Source organism: Haliotis rubra, unplaced genomic scaffold (genome assembly GCF_003918875.1).
Source record: "Haliotis rubra isolate DU_JTF1 unplaced genomic scaffold, ASM391887v1 Scf8, whole genome shotgun sequence".
In the NCBI taxonomy this organism is placed as follows: domain Eukaryota; kingdom Metazoa; phylum Mollusca; class Gastropoda; order Lepetellida; family Haliotidae; genus Haliotis; species Haliotis rubra.
Window position 1 is genome coordinate 5,097,223 of NW_025767523.1, and position 13,262 is coordinate 5,110,484.

Below are 13,262 nucleotides of genomic sequence, written 5' to 3' on the forward strand. Positions count from 1 at the left end.
AGAGGTACTCTTTTATATATTTTTTGAAAGTTTCAGATCTTTCAATTTGTCTGTATTATTTCCTCAAAAATCTGAGTGGCACTGTGAACTAACCTTCGCGACTGCGACCGCTATCTTTGTTGACACTGACAAGCTTGGATGTAACGGTGGCTTAGCTGATTGGCTACTGTGAGAATGTGGAACCAGCAAAGGGAGGCAATATAATTATCGAGCCAAGCCATGGATGCATCCAGGGTATAGTGGAGAGTGATCGTAACGTATACCCTGGAGATTATCAAGGATGTATTTCCTGGGTCCAGACTCAATTATAGCTGCAGCAGTTCCTTGAGAGGTTGAAACTTTTTAACCAAACCTTTCTCTCCCCTTCCTACCCATCAAGTAATATTAACCTATGTGAAATTGCAGGTATAGTTGATGATGGTTCAGAACCACACACTGAAATGTTTGGCGCTATTTAGATAAAGATAAATCACTGCACATAATGAAGTACATTCCCTGTCTCTGTTGTATGTGGACTGACATGGAGGGCCAAGTCCTGGAGTGTTGCCATGGGTATAACATAAATATATGTGGGTTGTACTGTCATTTCATCTGCAAACATGATAAATAAGGTTCTTGTGTGTTAAATTGTTTGGAGTTGGAAAGAGTGACTGAGTACACGGTGTTATATTCTGTAAACTTGAGTGATGAATTTGTAGATGACTGTTGCCTGGACCAGATAAACCAGTGGTGGACAGAGTGAGCACCAACCACTACCTTCACTGTACAGAGAGAAACAAACACATACTTCTTGGAGAACTTCTGAAGTACAATATTGACAAACTTTATAGATAACATTCCTGTTTGACAACGGTACAAGAATCTATATCAAAACATAGCATTCACGAAATATAAGAAGCTGTTATCCATAAAAGTTGTCAATATTAAAACAAAAACTTGCAAGCTTGTGATGAAAAGGGATCGGTGCAGCTAATCACTGAGTGGCCTTCTCTTTAGTTGTATCAAGTCAGGGAAGGGCAGCCAGATTTGGGGCAACATAGTCATCAGTTACAAGGTATATCATAGAAAGGTATGAAAAGTGTGGGTCCAGCAAGCCAGTGACTGATTCCATATGCAATGGCCATTTGTAGACTAACAATAAGACTGGTCACACATTGTTACCATTCAATACACATTTTACTTGTTCATGTTGGTTCATGGCATTAGATACTGGGGTCCTACACTGAAACCTCAATCATGGAACACTTTAACTACAGACATGGGAAAGAGCATGTCAGTCATGCAATCCAACCAGCAGTTCCATCAAGATAAAACAGAAAGATGTATGATGAGAAACTCTGATATTGTTTCAAATACATATGCTCAAAGCAAGAAGATGATATTATTGAGGTGACTGAAGCCACCCAAAACACCTACTTTACCTTGAACTCCTGGACTACCATTAACTACAGTTAATGTATAATTCCAGACATATTCATGATCAGTGTAAACATCAACACTCACATGCTCCATGAACACTGATGCCATCAAACTGTGGCGCAGACAACAATCACATGTTTCCCTGATGGGTAATTCCTCAATGACCTTCACACCAATTACACATCCTGCTCCAGGTTACCATGTGGCCATATCTACAAACATCTTTATCTGCAAGAACACCTCATTGTTGATCACAGGTCTGAATGTGACATTTCAACCAGTGTTGATGGGAAGCTTATGACATTGACAACAAGTGGTGTCATGGTCTGTATGTGACATTGCAGCCTCTGTGTTGATGGGAAGCTCATGACATTGACAACAAGTGGTGTCATGGTCTGTATGTGACATTGCAGCCTCTGTGTTGATGGGAAGCTCATGACATGACAACAAGTGGTGTCATGGTCTGTATGTGACATTGCAGCCTCTGTGTTGATGGGAAGCTCATGACATGACAACAAGTGGTGTCATGGTCTGTCATGGTCTGTATGTGACATTGCAGCCTCTGTGTTGATGGGAAGCTCATGACATGACAACAAGTGGTGTCATGGTCTGTATGTGACATTGCAGCCTCTGTGTTGATGGGAAGCCATGACTGACAACAAGTGGTGTCATGGATGTATGGAAGCTCTCATTGACAACAAGTGGTGTCATGTGACATTGCAGCAATGTTGATGGGGAAAACTCATGACATAGACATTGCAGCCTGCGTGATGGGAAAACTCTATGTGTTGATGGTCTGGAAGCCTCTGTGTTGATGTCTGTATGTGACATTGCAGCCTCTGATGTTGATGACAACAAGCCTCTGTGTTGATGGGAAAACTCATGTGACAACAAGTGGTGTCATGGTCTGTCATGTGACATTGCAGTCTCTGTGTTGATGGGAAACTCATGACATGACATGGTCTGTAATGTGACAAGTGGTGTCATGGTCTGTATGTGACATTGCAGCCCTCTGTGATGAAAACATTGACATGACAAAGTGACAACAAGTGGTGTCACATGTGACATTGCAGCCTCTGTGTTGATGGGAAAACTCATCACATTGAAAACTCATGACATGACAACAAGCCTGGTGTCATGGTCATGACATGACAACAAGTGGTGTCATGGTCTGTATGTGACATTGCAGCCTCTATTCTGACAGGAAACGCATGACCTTGACAACAACTGGTACCTTGCCAAGCCTCACTTTAATGATGATGGTTTTAGTGGCTATGGTATGCTTGTGTTGTGCTTACAGACTATTTTGTGATTCTTGCTGATTCCACAACGAGAACTTTGCTATGATCTCAAAACCTAACAATTACCCCAATCAGCTGGTTCTTCGATGTGGTTTATTTGCTTCAACAGGTGTCTATGAGCTACTCAGATCCCATTTTTCTTTGAAAATGTCTTCATGACATATTTATAATACTTCCCATATTAATAAGATATTTATCTCAGTGTCTGAAAAATTAAAATTTAAGTTTGGAATCTAAGTAGGGACCATCTAAATATTTCACTTTTAAACATCCAGACACAAATGCAATGACTATGGACCCTTTGGCTTTCATGGTTACTTTGGTGCACTTGATGACTTATCATGTTCTGACACACATGCAACCCATTATCTGTTTCTGACATAGAACCTCAGCGAAAACAAATTGAGCATAATATCCATCAAAAGGTTCTTGAATATGTTGTGAAAAATACAGGGACATGAAGCTGCTGAGCGGGATCAAAATGAACCTTTGTTGATGACCGAACCTGTATCTGGTACAGCTTCTGTCCAGCTCCACTGTGACGGGCACCACACAAACAGCAATGTATCTCATCACATGCAATCACTTTTCCCCATCACATATTCTCCATGGTAAGTATCACCCACTGACAGTATACATCCTCAAGCAGATACAATCTCCCATATATACTTTAGTCCTTCAGCCATAAACTACTGTGGACGAGCTGAAATCTCATTTCTCCCACCAAGTAAGTCCTTTTGCAGCCTGTGGAGTCTGTGGAGAAAGTGGAGCGTATGGAGCCCTGGCCCTTTCCACAAAGTGATTGTACTGCCATGACTGTCTTTGTTGAAGTATTGGAGTTACGACCATTTTGGTACTAAGGTCGGGTTCTGACTTTGTGAGCACCTGGAACACACTCTGGAGTTTAAGTGAAGGGAAGATATATTCAACCATCCATGACACTAGGTGGGGGATAGCCTTTGATGATGCTCTGACTTCCATAAAATGTCTATAAACATAGTAGCAAAGGACAGAAGGGTTTCAAATACACCAATAGAATATCCATAATGCTATGTCCATTCTGAAAAATGTGGACCATTAAAACCACTGAGGACCTTCAGATAATACTAGCAATACTAAAAAGTGACAAATCATCTTCATATCTAGTTGTCGCTTTATAATTAATGATCCACTATGTTAGAATATGCCAGTGTAGCAGGGGGTGGAGTCATCCACAGATGACATCCTTACCTTGTCAGCTTGATGACGGGTGTAACCTCTTTGGCCACTGGGACAAGGCGTCTGACTTCAGATCAGAAGGTCTGTGGTTCAAATCCGAGCGAGGGACACAAAAATTTTTATGGCTGCTATACCCGGATAGGTTATGTACCAACATGACCAATCAGTAATTATTATCAGTATTAATGAGTGATTGAGTTTAGTTTTATATCGAGTCTGGACCTGAAAATCCAGTGATCAACAGCATGAGCATCGATCTGCGCAATTGGGATACGATGTCAACCCAGTCAGCGAGCCTGACCACCCGATCCCGTTAGTCGCCTCTTACAACAAGCATGGGTTACTGAAGATCAATTCTAACCCGGACCTTCACGGGTCATCAGTGTTAATGAAAGCCAAGAGAACTAATAGTGCTAAGGTTGGCCCTGGTATGAACTCTTTGGCTGTATCAGCAATGCTGTCATGGTTATGTTCTGGGCATGTGTTCACAAAGCAAACTTAGTGTTATATGAGTGAGTGAGTTTTACACCACTTTTAGCGATATTCCAGCAATATGACAACAGAGGACACCAGAAATGGGCTTCACAGATTGAAGCCATGTGGGGAATCAAACCTGAGTCTTCGGCGTGATGAGTGAGCACTTTAACCACAATGCTATCCCACTGACTCTTAGTATTATACGACAAATGTAACTTTACATTTAGATATGGGAGTTACAACAGGAACTACTGTCACTTTGTACAAGAACGCCAAGGTGTGCAGTACTCTCAGTATAAGGATGCTTACAGTACAACCTTTTCATCATTCCCAAAGATGTCTTGCTGAATCAGAAGTTGAACCAGATTTGCAACTGAGTTTACTTTTAGCCGCTTTTAGCAATATTCCAGCAATATCACAGTGGGGACACCAGAAATGGGCTCACACATTGTACCCATGTGGGAAATCGAACACAGGTCTTCAGCGTGACGAACCAACGCTTTAACCACTGACTACTCCATCACCCTGAACCAAATTAGCTTCATAGTTTGATCAATATTGATCTGATATTAACAAAAAGAAATATTTTTCATATAATATCATGCATCAATAGCAAGTGTAAGAACAAGTTTATTTATCTGCACAGCAAGTGCATGCTAATCAATATTATCTAAGAGTGAGCAGGTATTGTTCAACATACTGACAGCAAAGGCTTCACTCACCCTGTCTCTAACTAGGACCAACAGTTAAACATTACCAGGTGATGTCTCTATATTGTACTCTTTATTGAGAATCAAATGAACAAAGGCTCTGCAGCTCACCTGTTAATAACATTTCTACCTCTTAGGTCCTGTGCATAGAGCTTAGGTCACTAATCAGTTAAAGTTAAGCGACAGTGGGCACAGAGAATACCTGGATGGGCTTGGCAGCTTGATTTCTGAGAGTTTCTAAGACTTCAGTCCTGCACCACAACGAAACACATGTGATACATGTGGTCTCACCTCAGGCAAGTCAGTTTGTTCAAACTTGCCTCTGTTCACCCAGCAGAAAATGGATACCCGGTGGGATAAGTCATGTGACTATTAATCTTCTAGCGCCTCACAGGCAGCTTGGGTTATCCAGGGTCATAATAATCAGATATATTTGTGAGCGCTTTGAACAGGATATGAAGCCTGGAAAGGTGCGTTATAAATATTCTACATTATTAATGAAAATGTCCCATTTTGATAAAATCAATCAGGTGAAGATGGGTGGTATGGGGTAGTGTGGGGTAGTGTGGTGCTGGGTTGGGTTGGAATTGGATGGCATGGGATTGGGAGGGGTACAGTGTTTGCAATACTGTAATTTGCCAGTTGGCCATCAGGGCCTGCTGCCGCCTGCAGGCTGTAAAACCTACAGGCCCTGAATGAAATCTGCAGGCCCATTTTGTTAAAGTCAAACCAATGAAAACAAAATAGACTACACTGTACACTTTCACACTGTTTCTACAAAATCAAATAGCGAAGATAAGGCGCAGAGAGAAGTTTGTATTTGTGACTGGTGTTTACATGCCTATGCGCAAAGCGCTGAAATACCAGGAAGTGAAACTGTAGGTTATCGTAACATGATGGATCATGGATGATTCCCGAACGTTAATAAAAAAAATATATAGGAAAGATTCCAGTTGAAAAAAAAAAGACAGATAATTAATTTACTGAAGGCCACAAGAGCATGCAAATATTTTAAACTGCCAGCCCGATACAATAACAACCGGCGCTGGGCCTCTGGGCCGGTGATTATTTCGAACGCTGGAGGGGTACATAATCATACAGAAGTTAATCAGAAAGAACAATCTTCATAAATTGCAACCATATAGGAACATGAGTCTGAGATGATATTTTCACCAACAGACTTCCTAATGCCCTGATATTTATAAATCAAAGTTATCATAATTCATTTCTACCTCACCAAAACACTGAACATCATCTCTTACTTTTCTAAATGAAATTATTTCAGCTTCACACTGGTGTAGGAATCTACATTAAAACATTGATCAACAAAATAAACCAAAAGTGCTTATAGGACAACTTGCACGTTTCCTTATTAACTGATCAGCTACTTCAAACAGTTGAAGAAAAATATACTTAAAAAATTTAGCTATACACTGGTATCTAAATATGAAACCGATCACAGGAACAAACAATAGCTATCACAACCTACACCACAAGAAACCGACACATGGCACCATTACAATAATATCTACATAACCAAGGTAATTCCCCTCCGATGTTCATACCCACTGTTTACTAGCTTGCATTGACGTTCATCAAACCTGAGTGAGAACCCTGTGTAGAACTGCCCTGAGAGTGGAGCGTCTGAATGCCAACATCAACTCTACCTGGGGTAGCAGTATATACTTAGGTGTTGTTGTGGCAGAGCTCAGTGTGGGTCTTTCCTTGCCATGTTATTGTAAACTGTGTCGATACAACCCAACCCTGGACTGTGTCTCCAAACCCAACACTTGATTCTGTCAATACAACCTAGCTGACACCATCTGATCGTTGACCCTAGAGTCATATACATAGGGGATTCAAGCTGCCATTGTACAAGGTGATCTTAATGCCAAGATGATCATAACTCACATACCTTCACAGAGGCTTACGACAATTGTAAGATTGTAGCTGCAAAACCTGAGTCTGTTATACTGCTGATGTGGATACTAAGACAGCAACCAGGTGTTTGTACACAACAGCAACCTGATGTCTAGCCTTACACCTACCTGAGTCTACCTGATACTACTGATGTAGTACTATGATAGTTTTGTATTAACAGCAACCAGGTGTCTAGCCTTACACCTACCTGAGTCTGCTATACTACTGATGTAGTACTATGATAGTTGTAGCCTTACACCTACCTGAGTCTGCTATACTACTGATGTAGTACTATGATAGTTTTGTACAACAGCAACCAGGTGTCTAGCCTTACACCTGCCTGACCTTACACTGATGTAGGACTATGATAGTTTTGTTGTACAACAGCAACCAGGTGTCTAGCTATACACCTACCTATAGTCTGCTATACTGCTGATGTAGGACTATGATAGTTTTGTACAACAGCAACCAAGTGTACACCTACCAGTCTGCTATACTGCTGATGTAGGACTATGATAGTTTTGTACAACAGCTAGCCAGGTGTCTAGCCTTACACCTACCTGAGTCTGCTATACTGCTGATGTAGGACTATGATAGTTTTGTACAACAGCAACCAGGTGTCTAGCCTCATTACACCTACCTGAGTCTGCTATACTGCTGATGTAGCACTATGATAGTTTTGTACAACAGCAACCAGGTGTCTAGCCTTACACCTACCTGAGTCTGCTATACTGCTGATGTAGCACTATGATAGTTTTGTACAACAGCAACCAGGTGTCTAGCCTTACACCTACCTGAGTCTGCTATACTGCTGATGTAGCACTATGATAGTTTTGCACAACAGCAACCATACTGCTGATGTAGCACTATGATAGTTTTGTACAACAGCAACCAGGTGTCTAGCCTTACACCTACCTGAGTCTGCTATACTGCTGATGTAGTACTATGATAGTTTTGTACAACAGCAACCAGGTGTCTAGCCTTACACCTACCTGAGTCTGCTATACTGCTGATGGTGAGTAGTGCCATGTTGGTCAGTCCCTGGTCTGGGAGGTGCAGCTGCAGACACTGGTCCAGCAGCTTGAGGACATCCTCCTCCAGGGCCTTCTCCTGCAGGGCTTCTGGAACACAAAGAGACACCAGTGAAAGACAGGACATAGTCAGCATGACACTACAGACAGGAATGTTCACAAGAACACACCATTAAAACACGGTGTTACAATTCAGGCAAACCCGTCTACAAAACAGTCTTAGCTGGGAGATAATTTAAGTGCATGGTAAAGGTAAACATTGCAATACTGCATAGAACATATGTCGGCCCCACTACTTATCATATTTTTTAACAGTCATGATAGAGCCATTTAAGTTTTTGGTCAATAGGGCTGCCATGGAGGACATTCTGAAAATAGGATAGAAACATCTGTACATCTAGGTTTTCATCACTGGTGGGATTAAATGCCAAAAAAATTCAGCTTCGTTGGGCCTTTGTTTTCTGAACAAAAGCTTACAGACATCACTGGTGTAATAGGTGTACTTGTGACACCTGCTAAGGTTACTGTATATAGCTATAACACCTGGCAGGTGAGATATGACATTCTATAATGGGCAGGTGCAAGTTTGACATCTAGGAGTTAGATATAGTTGTGTCACCTGTTCTGTGCAATGAAACACCTGTCTTAAGAGTGAGATATGGCTGTGACAAGTGTCTTAAGAGTGAGATATACGTGAATCCTGTCATTGGAGTGAGATATAACACAATCCTGTCATTGGAGTGAGATATAACACATGTCCTAGGAGCTACATATTTGATATGTGATGTCTGTTGTGATGGCTCAGTCTAACTGTGACGCCTGCTACAGGAGCTGTATATAGCTGTATCTGAGATGTTATTTTAATATAAGAGCTAGATACAGCACTGACACCTGTTGTGTGAGATGTTAACTTACTGTATTACATATAGTACAGACACCTGTCCTAGGAGGAAGATATAGCAGTAATACCTGACCTAGGAGGGAGATATAGCTGTAACACCTGACCTAGGAGGGAGATATAGCTGTAACACCTGACCTAGGAGGGAGATATAGCTGTGATACCTGACCTTGGAGGGAGATATAGCTGTAACACCTGACCTAGGAGGGAGATATAGCTGTAACACCTGACCTAGGAGGGAGATATAGCTGTGATACCTGAGGAGGAGATATATACCTGACCTAGGAGGGAGATATAGCTGTAACACCTGACCTAGGAAGGAGGAGATATAGCTGACCCTAGGAGGGAGATATAGCTGTAACACCTGACTAGGAGGGAGATATATAGCTGACCTAGGAGGGAGATATAGCTGTGATACCTGACCTTGGAGGGAGATATAGCTGTAACACCTGACCTAGGAGGGAGATATAGCTGTGATACCTGACTTAGGAGGGAGATATAGCTGTGATACCTGACCTAGGAGGGAGATATAGCTGTAACACCTGACCTTGGAGCAAGACATAGCAGTGAAACCTGACCTAGGAAGGAGATATAGCTGTGATACCTGACCTAGGAGGGAGATATAGCTGTAACACCTGACCTTGGAGGGAGATATAGCTGTGATACCTGACCTAGGAAGGAGATATAGCTGTGATACCTGACCTTAGGAGGGAGATATAGCTGTGACACCTGACCTAGGAGGGAGATATAGCTGTAACACCTGACCTAGGAGGGAGATATAGCTGTAACACCTGACCTAGGAGGGAGATATAGCTGTAACACCTGACCTTGGAGCAAGACATAGCAGTGAAACCTGACCTAGGAAGGAGATATAGCTGTGATACCTGACCTAGGAGGGAGATATAGCTGTAACACCTGACCTTTGAGGGAGATATAGCTGTGACACCTGACCTAGGAGGAAGATATAGCTGTGACACCTGACCTAGGAGCAAGACATAGCAGTGAAACCTGTTGTGTGAGATGTTACACTTACAACAAGAGTTAGATGTAATGGTGACACCTGCTACAATGGCTACAAATATTTGTGACACCTGCATTATCAGCCTTGCTGACTTTCCGTGACAACATGCAACCATTGGTTGGTTTGTCCCAAACTAAATATTAATACTATCTCACTGTAAACTGTCTGAACAACCTTCCCAAGCTCAAACCACCCCATCATCAGAGAAACCCTATCAACACTGCTACACACCACTTCAATAGCCATTTAACACATTACAACTGGCTGAACCCTCAACACTGACTGTTCAGCCAGACCCATAATACAAACATATTCTGTTATCACTAGTACAAGTCTGTAGGGATGCATCACCTCTAAACAAAACCAACAACCTCACAGCCATGTGCTGTTCTAATCACTCCACTCCCCACTTCCAAGCAAACACAGTGGTTCGGTTTTTTCATTACACAAACTGGAGTAAGTGTGGAAGCTGCATCCTGCATCCTGATACAGCTGAGCATGTGTTATGTAAGTGACACCATACCTACTGCCACTGAGGGCAGATCTCCGATGCTTGCACTCAGGTAAAACGACAGAGACTAGGTATTCTAGATTCAGGACAAATTCGGGTTAGACTTTCAGAACTTGGGCTGTCAAAAAATAGAATATTTTTCTTCCTGTGAGTTTTGGCTTGAATCATCAAGGAAGAATGCCAAGGTTTATGTCAGCTGGGTTCAAGGCAACAAAACTGTATCAACATAAAACTTGGACAAATGCTCTGTGTCTAGATGATGTTTGTGCATCACAGTGAGAGCGTAAGTGTGAGTGTAAGTGTGGGTGCGGGTGTGGGTGTGGGTGTGGGTGTGGGTGTGGGTGTGGGTGTGGGTGTGGGTGTGGGTGTGGGTGTGGGTTCAGGTGTGGTTGTGGTTGTGGGTGTGGATGAGGGTGTGGGTGTGGATGAGGGTGTGGGTGTGGAGTGTGGGTGTGGGTGTGGGTGTGGATGTGGATGAGGATGGTGGTGGGTGTGGGTGAGGGTGAGGGTGTGGGTGTGGGTGTGGATGTGGATGTGGGTGAGTGGTGTGGGTGTGGGTGTGGGTGAGGTGTGGTGTGGTGTGTGTGTGTGTGTGTGTGTGAGGGTGTGTGTGTGGGTGTGTGTGAGGTGTGGGTGTGGATGAGGTGTGGGTGTGGTTGTGTGTGTGTGTGGGGGTGTGGATGTGGGTGTGGGGTGTGGGTGAGGGGTGTGGTGTGATGTGTGGGTGAGGATGTATGGTTATGGGTGTGGGTGTGTGTGTAGGTGTGTGTTGTGTGTGTGTGTGGGTGTGTGGATGAGGGTGTGAGGTGTGGATGAGGGGTGTGGGTGTGTGTGTGTGGAGTGAGGGTGAGGTGTGGGTGTGGGTGAGGTGTGTGGGTGTGTGTGTAGGTGTGTGTGTGTGTGTGTGTGTGGATGAGGAGTGTGGTTGAGGTGTGGTGGGGGATATAGTGTGTGTGGTTGTGGTTGTGGGTGAGGATGTGGTGTGGTGTGTGGGTGTGGAGTGTAGGAGTGGAGTGTGGGTGTAGATTATTAAGGTGTGGAAGTGTGGAATTGTGGGTGTGGATTTGTGTGGTGAGGGTGTGGGTGTGGTTGTGGAGTGTGGTTGTGGTCCTGGTGTGGATTTTAGTTGTGGTTTGTGGTTGTGGGTATGTGGAGTGTGTGATGTAAGGTGGTTGTGTGAGAAGTGGGTAATGGTGTGCATGGTATGTGGTGTGGATGAGGGATGTGCACTCAGGTGTGGGTGTGGGTGAGACTTTCCAGAACTTGGGCTGTCAAAAAAATAGTATATTTTTTCTTCCTGTGTGGCTTGTAGGTGTGGTTTATGTGGGTGGGATGAGGGTGTGGGTGATGGTGTGTGGGTAAGGGTGTGAGTGTGGGTGTGTGGGTGTGGGGTGTGGGTGTGTGTGGGTTGGGTGGGGTGAGTTGTGGGTGTGGATGTGTGGGTGTGGGTGTGGGTGAGGGTGTGGGTGAGGTGTGGATGAGGGGTGTGGGTGTGTGGTTGTGGGTGTGAGGTGTGGGTGTGTGTGTGGGTGTGGGTGAGGGTGTGGATGAGGGGTGTGGGTGTGGGTGTGGGTGTGGGTGTGGATGAGGGTGTGGGTGTGGGTGAGGGTGTGGATGAGGGTGTGAGGTGTGGGTGTGGGTGTGGGTGTGGGTGTGGGGTGTGGTGTGGATGAGGGTGTGGATATGGGTGTGGGTGTGGTTGTGGGTGTGAGATATGGGTGTGGTGTGGTGTGTGGGTGTGGTGTGTGGAGGTGAGGGTGTGTTTGTGTGTGTGTGTGGGGGGTGAGGGTGTGGATGAGGGGTGTGTGTGTGTGTGTGTGTGTGTGTGGATGAAGTGTGTGTGTGTGGATGAAGGTGTGGTTGTGGGTGTGTGTGTGTGTGGGGGGGGTGGGTGTGGGTGTGAGTGGAGTGGAGTGGAGTGAGTGTGTGTGTGTGTGAGTGAGTGTTTAATGTGGTTTTCATCAGTATTCCAGTTATATCACTGTCTGTCAGCTAAAGGTGGGAGAAGTAGAGGTGATGTGGCTGTCAGAAGTTTACTGCTTGGGTGAAACCGACATGTCATACAATGGTGCTGACAGACCTAGAAACATGACTGGGGCAAACCAGGATTTGAACCCATATTCTGGGAAGCATCTCTGTACAACAAATGGCAGCACCTTAGACTGACTGACTGAGATTTACGCCGCTTTTAGCAATATTCAAGCAATATCACGGCGGGGACACCAGAAATGGGCTTCACAAATTGTACCCATGTGGGGAATCGAACCCGTGCCTTGGCGTAGACGTGCGAACGCTTTAACCACTAGGCTACCCCACCTCCCCAGTACCTTAGATGACTCTGTCACCCACACCCCTCTTTATAAACAAACAAACAAGCCTGTCATAGGCAGACTGTTGAATAGTGCATGAATCATCTAATTAACTATGAATACACTGGGTAAGAGGGTCAGACCATCATGAACATATAAAAGTACTAAATAAGTAACTTATTTCTTTCATAGTGGTATATAGTATCATGTAACCATAAGGGGATTCATACAAAATTGTGGTGAAAAAGACAAGAATGAATGGTGTAGACCAACCAAGGATTGTAATCAGGAAGAACCCATAACTTGAAATACTGACTGACTGACTGAATTTGGTTTTACGCCGCTTTTAGCAATATTCCAGCAACATCAGAGGGGGGACACCAGAAATGGGCTTCACACATTGTACCCATGTGGGGATTGGAACCCAGGTCTTCGGGGTGACGAGCC

The 13,262-nt window shown here is 43.9% G+C and overlaps 1 protein-coding gene across 2 annotated transcripts in view; it reads right to left on the reverse strand.

Moving 5' to 3' along the window:
* Positions 1–13,262, reverse strand: part of LOC124261420 (rap1 GTPase-GDP dissociation stimulator 1-like) — an 89,076-nt gene that overhangs the window by 19,146 nt on the left and 56,668 nt on the right. For both annotated transcript variants that reach the window (XM_046695738.1, XM_046695737.1), the window contains exon 6: positions 8,038–8,166. In XM_046695738.1, the coding sequence (XP_046551694.1) occupies positions 8,038–8,166 (129 nt within the window). The remainder of the gene's footprint in view (positions 1–8,037; positions 8,167–13,262) is intronic.